Here is a 19,024-nt window from a genome sequence, read left to right as displayed (position 1 = left end):
ATTCTGCTTAGAGGGCTAAATAAAAAGAAATGGAAAAATAGAAATTGTGAATTCTGAATTTTGACTGTGGAAATATCTTGATGTGTTTAATGTGTACCCTGTCGTTTTTATTTTTATTTTTTATCTTTGAAGCTTTTGAAATAAAACTTGCCACATTCCAAACCCCATTAGCGTCATATTAGTCAGGTTTAGTCACAATACAAGAGAATCAAGAGATTTTGCGATCCCTAACAATCATTTTTGTATTAATGTTTTCTTGTGTCATTGCTTAAATATTGTTGTAAGGCAGTAGCCCATATAATGTTAAGTGTTCTAAATTGTTATGAAAAAATTGTCAGAAAACACACAGCCATTTAATTTTGTATTGTATTAAAAGTTTAGCTTTATGATGGATTATTAAGAATTTGCCAGGGAGGGTAAAAGGCCAACAACAGATCTTGCAACAAATACAGATTCACTGTAGTGCATCCCACAATGAATTAGGACACAGTCTGCTTGCAAAAAAAAATGTGACCTGAATCACATACACAAACACACATATCTAATGCTTCAAATGCCTCTAATTTGAATAAGAATCAGGCAGACATTGCTGTCAGAATGCAGCATTCAGTCCCTCACGTCTGAAAAATTACCACTGAACACTGCATCGCAGGGCAATACAATCAAAAGAATGTAGGCTAATGAGAATGATCTAACAAATCATCTCTTTCACATACAAGTATAGTTTGAAGGGAAATGAAGCATCTGAACAACAGTCGTGATTCACAAAGATTTGTATAAATGTCTAGGAGAGGACAAGGAACAGACATGATTGCTTTTTAAACAGAAATAGCAATGAATTTGCTCGAACATTGTACATAGACGGTATATTTTAGCCAGTAAAAAAAAAAACAGTCGGATGAGTTAATTTGTTATCTTAAAATAGACAACCTTGATCATTCAGGACCCTTTCAGATACATAGAAACCAACCTAGATTTGTTGCTCAGACCTAAAGACGTTTTTAGATATGTATTTTTCATTTAATGCATTTACAAACTTATTTTACTGTCCTTGCTATTTTAAGAACTAAGTGAAATACATAGATTTAGTTGTAATACTACAAAAAACATTGTTGCAAACAGAAAAGTAAAATAAAAGAAAGAAAAGTCTCACCAAATGTGATTATAAAACAGACATGTATAGCAAGAGATGCCCAGTTTTTTGGAGGGGCGGGGTATTGCCACATATTTTTTTAATCTTCCCTGACAAAGGTTGTCTATAATGAAAGGGCAACATGAAGATAGGTCAGAATAAATCATCACAAAGATTTGCTTCAAAGGCCCCGAGAAACCATCTTTTATCACATCTGGTCTGCCATTTTAAGGCTAATACAAAAAGAAGGAAGCATATGAAATTCCAAATGTGACGTAGTGTAGGCTACGTATTCAAACTTAAATGAATAATAAATTACAGAATCTTTACTTTCTTACCTTACTCTTCACACATCTTCATACTGATCCACAATGAGGTTGGCAAAATATAAAATTAGATATAACCATTTAAAAGTAAGAAGCGAAAGTAGTTAATAAAAGGACGTAAATCCTCGGTCCTCGTGAGATTCTAGTGGCGGGAATGCCCTACTGCGCGTGAATATTCATGCGACCAATGGCGCGAGCACTCTCCGTGTCTCCCCTCCACATACACCTCTTTCATCTTCAGATGTTGACTGATCGCTTTTGAAAGGTATCTTAAAACTGGAAATATAGCATATAACACCTGTACCGCTGTTTATTCAGTCTACACGCGTTGTGGCACACAAATCATTGACTAATTGGGAAAAGGTAAAAAACCGAACCTGTGCTTCACGTGAAGCAGTAGAATACTGTTTGCATGATCCACACAGAACTGTCACGCCGTAATATCGATTCAGGATCGTGAGAGGAGGGTTATATGACCTTGTGACGTGTTGTAAATGGACGGGGGGATCCCTGTTCTATTTTTAGACCTTGGTTGTTGAGAGACTAGCGGGGGTGGATGAAAAGGGTTGGGGCTTGGGGGTTCTACCAACCGCTACAAATTGATATTAGAATGATGCTCGTGCAGCCATCACATATGCAATAAATGAGACGACTGGGTGGATCAGTGAAGCATTCTTACTTATGAAATTATTATATGATAAATAGCCTATTGCATGTGGTAAGATATGTTTCAGTTAAAGCAAATCAGAGTGAAGAAATTGGTATTTATCCTTGGACCATCATGCTTTAGATCCTGCCAAAAGAAATGTTTTGAGTATTATTTTGAGTCAGTATGATATTAATCTATGCTTTATAAGCTTCACAAATATGCTATAAAGGATCATCTGCTGCAGTTATATTCACTGCTGCTAAGTGTCATTCCATTTGCATTCTGTATTGCAATTTGGAAGTATAAAGTCGTGTTATTTATACGCAGATTGATGAGAACGGGTTGATTGCACATTGAAATGTGCAATCAATTCAGAGAGGAATTTTTAAATTCGTTAGACATAGTAATACTTTTTAACTCTTAGACAAAATTGATACGTAACCTCAGCTCAATGGTACGTGAACCATCACTGGAGATTAGACAATACAAATAGGTTGTCTACGTAATGAGAATTCAAGGCCCAGTTATCACAATATTCTCTCTAAAGTGTAATCAAAGCAAAGCACTGCTGTTGTAGTGTCATCTGCTGGATAAGAATTTCTGCTTATTCTAATTTTCTCTTGATAGTTTTTCTTAGCTTAATGAATGTCTTTCAAAAAAGTAAAAAAATAATACATTTCAGGTTAATAGTGAAACAGTATCATGAAGAATAAAGATGTATACAGTGGAGATAGGTGCATCAGTGTCAAGACAAAAGCACACCTCTCTTTTCAATTATCTTTTAAGAGGATTATTAATCTTTGCGCATGAGGTTTGCCCAGGAGGCATTATTTAACATAAGAGCAACCTGTGACTTTTAACACAGTTTAATAGGTTCCCATTGTTTGTGTTAATCAGCATTAAATTGATTTTAATAAAAATAAATGAGCCGAATATTTTGAAGGAAAAACAGTGTGGAAGCATTGTCTGAGATTGCATCAGAGAAAAGGTGGGGGCTAAAGAGAGAGAGCAGAATGTTCTGATTTTTATTTGACAACAATACTTGATTAAAATCCTTCAGATTCCATCTTCCCGCAGTTCTAATCTATTGGAAGGCATCCTTTGGCAAGGATACAATGACTTACATTTAGCCACATCTAGCCTTGATATACTGCTTTTGTGTCTGTGTACCCTAATCAAATGCATAGTAAGACAAAGACTAATAGAAGCTTTATGGATGACGTTTGCTGAAGTTGTATTGGTACTTGTCAGTCTCCTTTAATATCCTCACATTTGGAGTTAATTCTGCTTTCACGGAAGATTAGGTGAATGTTCTCAGCAGAGTTTATGATGTCCTAATTAAGACCACCATGACTTTCACAGCACACCTGAAGGAGAATGGGGGATTCAGACAATTTACAATTCAACTCGCTGGAGTGAAAGGCATACAAGTACAGCTCTAATGGGTCCAAATTAGCAAGAATGTGTCTTGTCAAGTATGTCTTTTTCATTAAAGGGATAGTTAATCCCAAAATCGTTCTTTCATAATGTATTTACCCTTGAAATGAAGATATTTTGAAGAATGTATGAAGTGGTATGAAGTCAAAAAACTTTCAATCTCCAAAAAGGACATAAAAGCTGCATAAAGGTAATCCAAACAATTTGAGTGGTTTAATACATGTCTTCTGAAGCAATTCAATTGGTTTTGGGTGAGAAACAGACCAAAATGTAATTCTTTATTCACTATTAATGAACACAAGTGCAAAGAATTGTGATATGAGCTTCTCTCGTGAATATGTAAAGGACACTGCAGATGTCAAGATTTATAAATTTTATATTTTTGCATTTAGCAAAAGTGATTAAGATGTTACATTTTGGTCTGTTTTTCACCAAAACAATTATCATATCGCTGCATACATGGTGTAAATCACTCAAATCATATGGATTATCTTTATGCTGCTTGTATGTGCTTTTTGGAGCTTGAAATTTTGTACCACATTGACATGCATTGTGTGGGGGAAAACACCATATCCTCAAAAGAAAGAAAGTCATACGAGTTTGAGTAATTGAAGAGAGAATTATAATTTCTTGGTAAACTATTCCTTAAACTTGTATATTTTACATTTTTTTAAATATTTATTGTACATTTATAACACTATACTTTGTGTAGTATTACCCTGGCTTTATTAAAAAAATTCTCAACACTGCACTGATGAGGTTTCAACATTGTTGCTGCTGAGGGAGAGAAATTTGGTATCTTTCTCACTACTGACAGCCTTAATCCATCTCTCTCTATGTTTTTCCTATATTTTAAAAGTTATGGATGCATAATAGTAGATTTTTTTTTCATTTGATGTTAGGGAATACAAAAATTATATTTGCTATGGTCTCCCATGTACTTTTAAATATAGATGTTTACCCCATACCCTATAGACGTTTACCTATGGCTATAGCCAAGCTAAAATGTAATGTTTCTTAAAGCATTTTTCATTATTATACTGAAAACATAGAAGCACTTCACTTTTTAATTCTTTACCTTTTAGAATCATTATAATAAATTAATGAAATTAAGGAGCAAGTTAATTTAATCTGACCAATCACACTGCCAGAGTAAGAGTGTATAAACAGCTGCTGACCTCATCAAGTGTTTCTGGCATTCTGCCCCGCCCATTGCCCTCAAACTGACCCATGCGAGAGACTCAAATTCACTGCAAAGCATTCGCCCTAATCAGAACAGATCTACCGTCTAAATCATCTTGTTTTCAACAGAAGCTGCCACAGCAGCTCATTTGTTTTTACAGCAGTGACTGCTACCACTTTAAATACTTTTATTCTGTCTTTCTTCCTAATCTCTACATGTTGAAGTAGATCATTGCGTGAAGCTGCTTCTGCAACTGGCTGCTTTGGCACCATATACATGTGAAAAGGCTCCCTACGACTGCTCATATGTTCTCTTAAACTTTCCACCCAGATCAGTCCATTGCGTGAAGCTTCTTCTGCAAATTGGCTGCTTCAGTGCCTTATACATGTGAAACAGCTTCCTACAACGTTTCATATGTTCTCTCTTCTAAACTTTCCACCTGGAGTGGTCCGTTGTGTGAGCCTGCATTTCTCAAACGGGTGCTGCCCTGGCTTCATGCCACTTGAGCTCTATTACAGCTTTAATGTAACGCAAGGAAAACAAAGATTAACTATTTAATCCAATCATCATCAACGCTCCCCAGTGTTTCAATATAGGTGATACCTGTCAGCCTCACTACCTCACCATGCAGCTTGATTATGGCATGCTCCATTCAGTGATTTCATTTGAAGTAATCTTCCAACATGACTATCACATTTGTTCTCCCTTCAAAGCATCCTTCAGAGTGTGATTTATTCCATTTGGAACATAGGGACTCCTTCCAAATCACCGCTACACTAATTACAACATGTTTTCAAATCAACAGCAGCACCCGCTCTGACCATTCTACAGCTCACTATACACAGCCTCTATCCATACAGGATAAGCAGATTGTGTGCTTCATCCAACTCATTCATAATCATTCTGCAAATTCTCGTCTCCCCATAGTATTCAAGCTCACCTCACTGCGCAGCCGTAACTATGAAGCAAGTGCTACAAACTTTTACTCATCTCTAGACCATAACATGACATTCGCTCCTCCTGCTTTGGGCAAACACCTCACATGGGTAAAATCAATCCATAATTTTTATTTTACAGAGAAGTACTCTCTACTTTTACCCAAATCATTTGATTTCAAACTCTTAACAAACTAGACCAAGTTTAAAATAACAGGCTTAGTACCATCCCTGGAGTTGCAAGTTCGAATCCAGGGCATGCTGAGTGACTCCAGCCAGGTCTCCTAAGCAACCAAATTGGCCCGGTTGCTAGGGAGGGTAGAGTCACATGGGGTAACCACCTCTTGGTCATGATTAGGGGTTCTAGCTCTCAATGGGGCACATGGTAAATTGTGCATGGATCGTGGAGAGTAGCATGAGCCTCCTGTGCTGTGAGTCTCCGTGGTGTCATGCACAATGAGCCACGCGATAAAATGCGCAGATTGACTGTCTCAGAAGCGGAGGCAACTGAGACTGGTCCTCCACCACCCGGATTGAGGTGAGTTACCGCGCCACCACAAGGACCTACTAAGAAGTGGGAATTGGGCATTACAAATTGGGAGAAAACAGGATTAAATATAAAAAAAGAAAGTAACAGGTTTAAATCAATGTCGGATGATTCGGCTTTGCACTTTGCTTCATACGATATTTCAGTTTTTCTGTAGAATTTATTACAGGTCATCAATATAAACAAGTCGTTTTATTCACCACACTCCTGCAAATGGTGCCCATATAGTATCTTTTAAATCCTACTCTCAGGCATAACCTTCAAATGATTCCACACATCCTTGTCAAAATGAGATGACCCACCTGCCAATAATACAGAGTTCATGAAATTACTTGCTGGAAAACAATCTACAAAGCTGCAAGTTAAGATAAATAAACATCAGACTATGGTATGCACACGCAAGCATATCCCTGACATCACTTCCCATATGTTCCTGACATATAATCTAGCAAACAAGTACGTTTAAGGCATCTGCAGATACTACATTTACCACATTACCATGTTTACTATTGGCTTAATATACCCCTAAGCAGTACAAACATGCTGTCCAGCAGCTGCAATTGAGGCGTCTTTCAGGCCATGCAACTAAGCCTCCCACTACACTGCAAACAGGGCAACACGCTGTCCAAGTACTGCAACTGTGGCATCATTCGTCCATGCGACAAACTCCTACTTCACTGCAAAAAGCGCAATGCGTCATTCATTGTGGCACGTAATTCAGGCCATGTGGGTAAGCTTCCATGGCTACGTAACCCATATTATGCCACTAATACCAAATTAATCATTACCCACTTAGTGATTAACAACAATCAGGCCTCCCCTTAGGACTCCCCTATACAGTTCAACACAAGACAGCATCTCTGAATCAATCAATTTCATTAGAACATAGCCTACACTACACTCTCACGTGGAATGCCACGCTTGACAATTCAACCCATTCATATCACAGAGCGACTTATCGTTTGTATGCAGCGCAAACTTTTCACACGAAAACCTGGCCTCTTCCTGTTAAATGCTGCATGGTCCCATGCTCTAGTATTTAGCCTGTTCGTTCACGTCTACTATGTCTATTTCAATAAGCATTCATTCAAGCCCTTTCGCAGGTGTCTTGCGATACCTAATCATAGGGAAATTTGAAAACAGGAAAAAAGGATTTTAATTTCCTTACATGCAGTCAGCTCACCATCCATCCTCAGAATATTTCACTGCTCATACACCTCTGTTTTCCATGCAACCTATTCTTTCTGCCAACATCCATCCCTGCTCCCCCTCCTATCCATGGGGCACTGGAGTGGATTCCAGTGTGAGGCTGTGGGTGAACCTCACTCCAGACTCATTCCCATCTTCTCTTTATCCCCCTCCTTTCTACTTAATCTCCCCTACTCCAGAACTTTTCCCTGTGCGAGGCTGCCTTTGCAAGTCAACCTGGTCCCAAATCCCTTCTCAGCTAATGCCGTGCAGGTACACACTCACAAATGTAGCCGCTTGCAGCACTGAGCGTGCTCAGTAAATGCAGCATAAACAATTCTCACATGAATCATATGCTCTCCCATTGAATGCCGTGCAGTCGAGTTTACAGCCCATTCAAATTGCAAAGAAGCTCTCCCTTTCGAATGCTGCAAGAGTCACCACATCCAGGCCATGGGATCTCCCATTCAAGTGCAGCACGGCTCTCCTGTTTAAACACAGTATGGCCCTCCTTTCAAAGGCAGTACAGCTCACCTTTTCAAATGCAGTTCAGCTCTCTCGTTGAATCGCAGAAAGGGCTCTCTCATTCAAATGCAGCGAGAGTCACCACGTCCAAGCCACAAACTCTCCCACTCAAATCGCATTAGGGGATCTCCCGTTCTAATGCAGCAAGAGTCACCATGTCCAGGCAGTGAGTTGATGTCTCTTCTGTTCGAAGATGTCTCTTCTGTTCAAATTCGGGAAGACCTAAATCTGAATGCAGGCTGGGCTTATCCATTCGAATCGCCATGCAAACCTTACCTCAGTAGGATGCAGGATACGCAACAGAGTAAATAATTTAAAGAATCAGACCAACATAAATAGGACATTGAATTTACACTTCCAACCTGCCAAATTCCGCCCAGCTCTCCCAAGTTAAATTCCCTCTCCACAAAGCAAAACAGACCAACCCAAAAGAGGGCATTACATTTTCATTTTCAATCTGCCCACTCCCATCCAGCCCTTTAATCACTAGCACACTCTTTACAGAGGGTCCCAATCCAGAAACCCTCTCGATCCATTTTTTGTGGATGACAAACAGATTTGATTCCAAAAACACCTCAAATCCATTCAGATTAAATTCAGCATCTCAGAAAAACATAATCAAGCCATTCCTTCCGTATCTGCGCCACAAACACAGCAGCCCAAAAAGGCCTGCCCAAGCATCAAATACACCTACTGGTCCATTGGTCATCTGATGCTTACCTCAGCTACATCCGTACCAACCGTCTCCATATCAGAAAAGCACAACAAACCCTCATCAGCTAACCATGATGCGTTCATGATCAGTGTCAGTGGGGCACTTGGTTCATCCTTATCAATCCACCAGGCCGGCCCCACCATTTAGATGCTGTGGGGGCCCCTCCAACCAGTCTGGGAGCCCCCCATCTCTAAAAGCTGGACGGGCCCACCTCAAACACTCAAGGGCTCTCCCGTTCTAATCACAGCATGGGTTCTCCCATTCGAAAGCGTGCAAGCCAACGTTTATTTGTATTGTGGGCTCCCCAATCAAAGTGCAGCGAGGACTTCACCGTTAAAATGCAGTGAGGGCCCCTCCATTGCATCTGGAGGGGGGCCAAGGTCAGTTTCGAGTGGCTAGGATTCACAGCTCCCATATTAAGGCGTTGCAGACCCCTTCAACAAAATCCATTCAAGGCCTCTCCCGTTCTATCAGCTGTGGGATCTCCCACCTGCACGCAGTGTGAAATATTTGCATTTATTTGCTTTGTGGGCTCTCCCGTTCGCGGCCCTGGATGACTCCCTTGTCGAATGCAGTGTTCGTACACAGGATGGGCTTGCTCGCTCAAGAGGCCACCGAGTCTCTCGCACCATTTGCCATACGGGCACATCTGTCGAACCAACCAAGCCAGGAGGTAGACTTAAGATAGGTCCGGGCTGCTAGAATTCACACCTCCATCCAGGGCGACCCTTTCCCACCTCAGGGGTGGCCCCGCATTCAAGTGTAACGATCTCTCCAGTGCACAACAGCTCTCGCAGAGTTCATTTCCATGTGGCCGTAACCGTCACTGTCCCTTCATTGTTTCAACTTACATTCACTCTCCAATCTCTTCCTAAACCTCCCAGTTTCCCTAGCAAGGCTGCCTCAGCTAGCAGTTCCACTCGACTCTATCTTCTTTGGCACATCTACCCATATCACACAAGGATTAGCAAGTATTTCTGTTTCGTCTTTTGGGGAAAAAGAGGTTCTATATAAATTTTACTTCTCCTCCTAAACTACAAGGCTCCATAGCTAAAGACTCACTGTCCCATTTACTGGCTTATTTTGGCGGGTATCCGAGCTTGAGTCAAGTCTTGGGCCTTAAGCACTTCGCCGCATTTCGCCCTGGACCGCGAGCCACACATGTTTACACTATCGTCAACACAGGATTGCATTAACTTGTGAATGACTGAAATGAAAGTTTCATCAACAAGGCTCAGGAGGAGCAAATTTGTTTAATCCGACCAATCACACTGCCAAATTAAGCCTATATAAACAGCTGCTTATCTCTAGGTGGCATTGAGTGTTTCTGGCATCCCTCCACCTCCCATCTCCTCCTATCTATTCCATCAATACTAATCCAAGTCGGGGTGGGGGTAGGTGTTCAAACTCAGGTCAACTCTCGAGCCCTTCGCCCCAGACAGCGAGCCACACATTTACACTATCCTCAACACAGGATTAAATTAACTTGTGAACTACTGAAACAACTAATGCATCAAGTTTATTTTTCATGGTTATTGCAGAAAAATGTGTATCCCTGGCAGCAGTATGGACAGTCATTTAAAGAGATTCAGTAATGTACTACAGCAACTTACTGCATTAATATAACATATGCATGCAAGACAGCATCCGATTAATATTAATGGATTGTGTTCTCTTGATTGCTGAGTGGGACCACACGTGGCAATCAAGTCTCAGTAGTGAAGCAGAGCCTATTAAGAGATCTCCTGGAGGATGTCCCTCACAGTGTGTGCACTATATAATTGTCAGGGGTATGAGCCAGTTTGTGTATTATGTCCAAATCTTTGCTGAATTCCCTGCTATATTATACTGTATAGCATCCTTGCTGAGAAGAGAAAAAAAACAGCGTGACTAGTCACCAGCATGTTGTGTTTTCAGTGCTGGTCCACAATACAAGACGCTGGTGTGCTGGTGTTCCAACAAGGCTTTTTGACAAGCTTAACCAGCAAGTCTGCCTTGGTTAATCAGCAAAAAATCCATACTGCCGCCTGCTAGACCAGCACGAAACCATCATAAACCAGTTACTTGTTAAGCTGTTCTTTTCAGCGGAGAGGAATCTGAACTTTGCTCAGCACAGTTAATCTAGAATTCTGCTTGTTCTCTGAGCAGTTATTCCACTTTCATGATGCTTGTGTGGAAGCTGACATTAAAAATGGAACACGTATGAAAACTGGGATCAGCAAGCGTTGCAGGGGCCTATAATGGCGTTGCAGCTCAGCACCACTGCAGTACACATCCACTGCAGCCTTAATTATGTATGGCAACTGTAGTGAGAACACCCACTCACCTACAGCAGAAGTGCAGGGGCAGAAAAGAAGATAAGAAGAGTGGGAGTGGGTGAAGTCTGTTTGCACTGCTGAGGGGATGTAAGACTCGGCAAAACAGAGATCAGTGCTGATAAGCTCTTTCAAATACAGTGTAGTTATCACAATTTAGTCTTCTCCCTTTGATGAGTGAGGCTCAAGGATTGATCATTTATAATTTAAGGACCCAAAAAAATGGAATATATGTCATTATTTACTGACGTGCGTGTTGTCCCAGACCTCTGTTACTTTCTTTCTTCAATGGAACACAAAGGAGAAGACAGAACGAAAACCTCAGTCCACATTCACACTAATTTCTGTTTCCTAATGTCATCATTTTCCAAAGTGAATAGTACTAGAGAGTGTTTCCAGATGTCTTATTATATTTATTATATTAGATATAGAATTATACTTTTTCTAAAAGTAATAAAATATTATAAACAATAATAATAAAAATAAAATACATTATAAATCAATTAATATATAATAAATCAATTAAATATATTTATATATAATAAATAAGTTTAATTAAAAAAATCATGAAAGTAGAGAATTAAAATTCTCTTAGTTTTAGTCTGTTTTTTACCTTGCATCATACATGAAACAAAGCACCAATACTTGTGTGTTTGCATTGAATGTTCTGATGCAGAGATTACTGAATTCTGTGATACATCATCAGGTCAGATTTACCTGATGATGTCAGAGAACAGAAATCCACAGCATTAGCCATGACTGATCATATCCTATATCATATCTTATTACTGGTACTTGCATAAACATCTAATGTTTACATGCTACAGATCCCAATCTTGTGCATAATTTTGTTTCATAATTCCTGTAATTTCATTTGTCCTGGGCTTTTGAAAAAGTGACAGTAATAGCCCAGAATAGGAAGATGAAGACATGCCATCAAGTGCAGCTGTGGCACAACAGCTGGTCTGACAGTGTGTGTATATGTGGCCTGAACACACATTTACTCATCGAAGGTGTCAGTAGAAGGTCACTCACTGCTTGTGAGGGTGCATAAGTGTCTCTTTAATATGAAACCGAAGCACAACTGAGTTTGTCTTCTCAGTGCAGTCAGTGAGGACATTCACCACGTCATAGACCTGTCTTTTCATTGTGCTGATATGCAATTTTCTGTGCCCTTTCAGGCAAATAATCTTGACCTAATGGTATGAAGTTGTGTTCAGACAGTAAGACATTATGTTGAAGTTTTTTAATAAGAGTTATTTTAAAAAGTTGTTTTTTTTTTTTTTTTTTTGCTACTAATGGTACCCCCTCTAGTGTTTGGTTTGTAATACAGCATGTTTTGTGCACATTGGACCAACTGGAATGCATATCATGGACACAAGAACAAATCTTGTTCTTTTAAAGTTTTATTGTATTTTACAGTGATCAAATCATCTCTACAGGTTCTATAGGCAACTGCTCTTATGTTGAAAATACAGGAAGCCTTTTTTATGATTATTCACTACATAGACCAAATATACAAACTTTAAATTCAGTCACTTATCATCTAAATAAGTAATTCACCAAAGATTAGACAAAACATTAGCTGTATCTTTGCATTCACTGCAGCAAGGGCCCTCTCACCGTTACCTGTCATACTGAAATCCTGGAGTCAAAAACAACTAGTCTATTAATCCAGAAAAGAAATAAGCCACAAAGCCTAAAATCTTTTTAAATATATTTAACAACTAATCATCCCTGTGCTTTATATAATTAACATTTACAAGAAGAATACCATCACCAAAGCTTCACCATGCTATATTAAACAACACTCTCCCCGTGAATAATCACAATTTCTTAGATACCTGTATTAACACTCGTGATACGCACTTAAAGGGATAGTTCACCCAAAATTAAACCTGTATGTTTTTCTTTATTCCGTGGAACACAACAGAAAATGCTAGGCAGAATGTTGACTGCCTCAGTCACTATTCACATTCATTGAGCGGCATCAACATTCTCCAAAATGTTTCCTCTTGTGTTTCACAGAACAAAAGAAAGCCCTACAAGTTAGGAAGAAGATGAGGGCGAGTAAATGACAACAGAATTTACGTTTTCGGATTGAATAACTCTTTAAGGTAACTTTAAAGAAACCGTTTTTCATGAAGCATAATTTAATGCCACACAGCCTCCAAAGTTCTTTGGGGTAGAAGACATCTGAGCAAGGAGAAAGGGGGAGCTGCCATGAGTTTTAGCAGTACTGAATCAGTTCACTCATAGTACATCCCGAAGTACAGCACACGCCTGCTGGTCCAACATCGCGGCGGGTCCTGGATGACATGCTCAGATCCTGCACAGTGGTGGAGTGTTCCAGAAGCTCTGCTGGTGGGCTCATGTGGTGGTGGGAGGCTGGCTGCTCTGTCACACTCTCAGGGGAGTCATGTTCTCTCCACTGCTTGTCTTCACCAGCCAGGGTCCCTTTCTGGTATGCAAAGAGATCTCTATAGAGCCAATTTTTAAGACTCCCTGAAAAAGGACAGACACATGAGATGAACAAGATGTAGTAAAACAAAAAAACAAAACGGATATATTACAGCTAAATTAATTGAAATAAGGCAAACCTACACTGGAGGTTTGCGAAGGGATGGTAGGAATCAGACGCTTGCCGTTTAAGTCGAGGGCTCCCACACGATGTGACAACCATCCGAATGAACTCACGACCGCAAAGCTTCACCCGTACATCTTGACTGTTAGTCTGGGAACTTTTGAGAAGGATTAAAAAAGCTAAAAATGCAAACCACTTTATGTTCATGTTGTTTCTTGGGATGATAAATTTGGCAAATTTACTTGTGCTCAAGTACTACAGGGTACCTGCCAAGACCAGTCTGTGGGGTTTTATACCCCCATCATAGGATGCCATTCGGGCTTTTGGCATGCATGATTTCAGAAGAATCCATTTGGCCTTGATTGCAGAAAATCATGTTCTGATCTTTGAGTCCTTCAAGGCTGGAACTTAATTCAGATAAAACATGTCAGCTATGATAGATGGAATTGCCTGGGGCCAAGGAAAGTTGTGATGGCCAGTCAAATATTATGTATTTTGGTGACAAACACCACTGTAAAGAAAAGAATTCATAGAAATTAGTTGATGAAAGATCATTGTTTCATATTATACTTACACAAAATCTTTAACAATAAAGATTGTGCAAGACAATCTGGATACTATAGCGATTTCTTGAAGTACTTTACTTTCACATACTAATTATTAAATTATTTATTTCTCTATAATTCATCCTTTCCTTTGGGATTCAAAATCAAATGAACACAGATATTTGGCAGAGTGTTTTTTGGTTGCCCTAAATAAGCACATTAGTTATTCCAGTGTTGTCTAAATTTACCAGATCATCCCATAATTGACCATTATGCAGTAATTCCCTGCTGTTGTTTCAGAGGATAACCTTTCCTGCAAAACAAAGGCTACTAACATGCAATGGATAAGGCCTCTTGTCTTTATATTCCCTTAATTTGTGTTGAACATTTCACTCATAACACTGGCATCACGGGACCTCTTGATCGTTAAATCCTATTTGACATTAAGTCAGATCATTTGACTTCTCACTGATAGTAGTTTACATACTTCCTCAGTGCTTAGATTGTTTTCTGAGGAGATGAAAAATAAAGATGTTCCTGAAAACATTGAGTGCAATGTAAACAAAGATTTTAGACTAAGCCCCAGGAAAGGGACTCCTCTGAGATTCATGTTTTGCATGGGCTAAATACAGAATTTTTTTTGTACATGTAGTGTCATGTAGCCTAAGGCTCTCCATTAATGTTTATATTGAATTATTTATAAAGTGACATACATACGGTGAACTAGTTCTCTCTTAATGAAACAATTTTCATATCCATGGATGTTTTTAATGTTTTTCCACTAAATACCAGTTGTAGGAATAAGAAATATTCTGTTATTTAATACAGAACAAATAGGATAGAATAGACTAGAATAGTTTCACATGGTAATATGAATAGAAAAGCCAATTGTGCAAGGAATAAAGTTTTTTATATTAAAGTGCAATATTTGCCCCCTGGAATTTATTTTAGTTACATTTACATTTATGGAGGCATATTTATTTTTTAACCATATAAGACACAAAGCGTCATCCTATTATATTTAATAGTTCAATTGAATCAATCAATCTAAATACAATTTCAGTCTGAACAATTATGTTGTTACATATAAAATCAAATTAACATCAAATGGAGAAGTAGCTGTAAATAATAAGATTATATCATAAACCAACAATGCTCTGCTAGAATATATTTTAAATAATTAGCCAGATTTGATAATCCAACTGTTCTCTGACTACCATCACAGCAGGTTTTTTAGAATTGTTTAAAATTTTGGAGTTGTTCGAAGTGTTTTCTTTACATGCATTGTTTTCAGAGTTGGTCATTGTATTTTTTACATGAAAACCACTTTATATTACCTATGCATTCAACAGCCTACTGGATACAGATATCTGACAGTTACAGGCCAATATGTTGTTTGCTTTGGTATTGAACCCATAACTAGATAGGCCTAAAGGAATATAATGAAATAAATCAAAGTTTGATAACATTTAAAACAACTTTTTGCCCCCACATAAAAAACAATCTGGGGTATTTTGTCACTTTCAGATGCATTTCTGACCCTTGAACCCCTTGCCATTTGTAAGCCATCTTAAAGCTAATCGCATAACTTTAACCTGGCGTTCCCCCATCTCTTAAATCCCTTTTTAATTCAAGGCAGGCTGAGAACCTGAGCTTTCTGTTCAAGGACAATGAAGGCAGGAAATTGACAAGGACGTTCAGTGCTGACACTGGCTGACGTGATGTCTATTGTCCTCATCAGAATCCTCAGCTGGAGGCTCAAAGCAATTTTCAAATTTCCTTTGCAATCTTTTCTTGAGGTGCACGGCCTGTTGAACTTTAGTGTTAGTGTACTCCTGGGCCTTCAGCTTGGCATAATAGTCCGAAAATTTGTTAAACAGGATGGAGATTGGCATTCCATTTAGAATAATGCCAAAGGATATGCATCCAAAGGCCACCACTCGACCGGAGTAAGAGATGGGCACCACATCTCCATATCCCACAGTAGAGATGCTCACCTGTAACAGTGTAAAGAAAAAAGGATTTATTACTTTTTAAAATTGCTAATGAGGGTTTGACAACTGTGAATAAACAATAAACAAAGTAGATTGAGTCAGTCTAAACTAAACTAAGTTCCAAACTAATCTAACTTTTCAACTTGGTAAGCCTCTAGGAAGTTCCAAACTAATCTAACTTTTCAACTTGGTAAGTCTCTAGGAAGTTCCAAACTAATCTAACTTTTCCAATCAGCATGGATGCCTCCAATTGAGCAGCATTACAAGGTATTATAAAAGATTAAACACAGCTGTTTCAAGATAAAACTTACATTGTAAAAAACAGAAGATACCAAAGCCAGCGACAGCAAATGATGATCATGATAACAATAAATACATGTGTTTACTTATTTTAATATGGAAATACCATATACTTTTATTGCTTTTATGTAACGCTAATTTTATTTAAGTAGACTAACCCTTATCCACACCCTAACCCTAAAAGAAAAAATTTGCATATATATATATATATATATATATATATATATATATATATATATATATATATATATATAATTTATGCATGGGTAGTTTTTCAAATGAGGACATCCCAGAAAGTTCCTAAAGGGAGAATTTATCAGATTTAGCTCATTTCTGGAACACTTTTCTCCCAAAACTATAGTTAAGTATGTACATACATGCAAAACAAATGTTTTGGCAATCAAACAACAAAATTGCAAAACTAAAACAATTGTTTGAGTAAGTAAAGCTTTTGTTATTTTGTAATTGTGCTGAATGTTTTGTGTCAATGAGGCTTACTAACCGCTGCCCACCACCAGGCATCTGGAATACTGGTGAAAGGGCTTCCAGCAACATCCTGCTCCACTGAGTATATTAGGGCAGAGAATGTGAAGATGCCCATGATAATAAACAGAAACAAGCAGCAGACCTGTTCAAAACACTGACGAAGAGTGAAGTTTGACAATGAGTTTGACAATTTTAAGCACCTTACTGACTTTGCTAACTCTCGCCATTGCCTTCAGGTCATCTTGTACACTAAGATCTTCCTGGTCAGCAAAAGCCTCAAATAACAGCTGGATAAAGTAAGGCATGACAGCCACTAAGTCTACAAAATTAAGTGCACTCTTAAGAAAATGCTTGACATTGCACGTTGTCAGCAGGCGAAGGAAATACTGAAAGGTAAAGAATAGAATTGAGGTGATCTCAACACACTTCCATAGACCTTATAATCTTTCAATTTGTTCACGGTATTAAGAGTCATTGCTACAATGGAAATAAGGACAAAGAGGCTGGAGAACACAGCAACGGCCTTGGCGGCCATTGAGGAGTACGGATTCTCCATCAGGTCCCATAATGTCTTTCGAAAGTCACCCAAAATCATTGTCTTAAAACCATCTTCATTATGCACATGTTCTATTTCAGCCATAATCTCCCTGTTCACTTTTAGCTGGTCTCTTATTTCATCTAATTTCTCCTCATAGAGAATGCGGCAACAGCGGGGAGTGTCCCTCAAGTGTAGACCCCAATACTCCATCTCCTCCTCGAAATGTATTGGACATAGACTCTCCATTACCCATAGCACATTGCTACAGTAGAAGTGGAAGATGTAGTGGAAGAAAGTAGGATCTCGGTCGAAAAAGAAGTCATTAGTAAGCACACAATAGTCATCGCAAAGTGATAGCTGCTTGACGGGATCATTGCACAGGGCTAGGGTGCCAATTCGAGTCCGGGGATATCTGATAACCAGGTGCTTGGGAATGGAAAAGAGTTTACCACCTACATTAACACTGATAAAATTTGAATGCCAGTGTGAAATCTTAAGTGCTTCATTTGCACTGCCTTTCCTCTTTTCTTGATCTCTTGTGTCTCTTGATTGAGGTGATGGAGTATCAAGGTTGTCCATCGACATCCATGGTTTCACAGAGCTGTCCTGTGAAAAAGGAAAGGCACTGTCTTCCTCCTCTATGCTCTGTGAAAAACTGCCATTAAGTTTAACACTTGCAAAAAGACTTGATCGTCATTTTTGCAGTTTTTTAAGATGTCTTCTAGGTTGATCCATTGTAGTTAATTTAAAAAGAAAAGTAAAAAGGGCTGAAAACTAAGAAAAGATTCCACATTTAAAGAGTTTACATCCTTGAAAATATGTTTAGGTTTGCATCTTCAAGTAAATTTCCAGACAGATTGAGAAAACATCTTCCACTGCTTCAAGCTTTTTAGACTTAGCAATATAGATAAAAAGACAGAAAGAAAAAGCAAATGCATTTGTTTCGGCTCAACAGAAGATCAAGTGTTGGGGATTTTGCCCCACCTCACTTATGCCATAATCCCATTGCTGTTATATCTGTCCTCAGCAGAGTTAAAAATACAGTCATGAGGATTAGTGTTGTGATTTAAGGATTGAGCTCTTGAGGTGGAATGGCAGAGGAAATACAGCAGTTGCAGGGATGCTATAAGGTTATTAAATGCTCACATTTCGATTTATGTTACTTTTAAAGAACATATTAATCCAATCTTGTGTTCATCTGATTTTTAAAACACAATTTACAAAATCCAATGTGAAAATCCTTTAATTCTATAATTTCCTTATCTTGTTCTACATCCTTCTCTCTCCTTTCACATCCTCTCAACATGTACTGTTACGCCCATTTGACCAACAGTGTGATCATTAGATGAAACCTACCTTTGTAAATTAATCTATGTTCCACTCACTCATTCATTCATCTACTGTGAGTGTGCGCGTGTGTGTGTGTGTGTGTGTGTGTGTGTGTGTGTGTGTGTGTGTGTGTGTGTGTGTACATGTATATATACACACACACACACACACTACTGGTCAAATGTTTTGAAACACTCATTCTTTATTATAATTTTTTTCTTCACATTTTAGAATAATAGTAAAGTCATCAAAACTATAGAATAACATAAATGTTATTGTAACTATAGAAATTATGT

The 19,024-nt window shown here is 38.6% G+C and overlaps 2 protein-coding genes and 1 pseudogene across 2 annotated transcripts in view; all 3 read right to left on the bottom strand.

Moving 5' to 3' along the window:
* LOC127645537 (small conductance calcium-activated potassium channel protein 2-like) overlaps positions 1–1,640 on the bottom strand; it is a 65,516-nt gene extending 63,876 nt beyond the window's left edge. Inside the window, exon 1 of the mRNA XM_052129190.1 lies at positions 1,471–1,640. The gene's annotated coding sequence lies outside the window, so the exon portion shown is untranslated. The remainder of the gene's footprint in view (positions 1–1,470) is intronic.
* Positions 1,641–12,405: 10,765 nt separating this feature from the next.
* LOC127645451 (insulin-like 3) lies at positions 12,406–14,648 on the bottom strand. The gene is made up of 2 exons (XM_052129072.1): positions 13,557–14,648; positions 12,406–13,457 (listed from the first exon to the last, which is right to left on the bottom strand). Exons 1-2 carry the CDS (start codon positions 13,741–13,743, stop codon positions 13,183–13,185), a joined length of 462 nt encoding a protein of 153 aa, XP_051985032.1. The 5' UTR covers positions 13,744–14,648; the 3' UTR covers positions 12,406–13,182.
* An 817-nt stretch (positions 14,649–15,465) lies between these two features.
* On the bottom strand, positions 15,466–18,134 carry LOC127645450 (potassium voltage-gated channel subfamily V member 2-like; annotated as a pseudogene).
* Positions 18,135–19,024: the final 890 nt, after the last annotated feature.

The sequence above is a fragment of the Xyrauchen texanus genome, chromosome 6 (genome assembly GCF_025860055.1).
Source record: "Xyrauchen texanus isolate HMW12.3.18 chromosome 6, RBS_HiC_50CHRs, whole genome shotgun sequence".
NCBI lineage: Eukaryota > Metazoa > Chordata > Actinopteri > Cypriniformes > Catostomidae > Xyrauchen > Xyrauchen texanus.
Note: the sequence above shows the minus strand (reverse complement) of the source record. Positions and strands in the feature narration are given on the sequence as shown.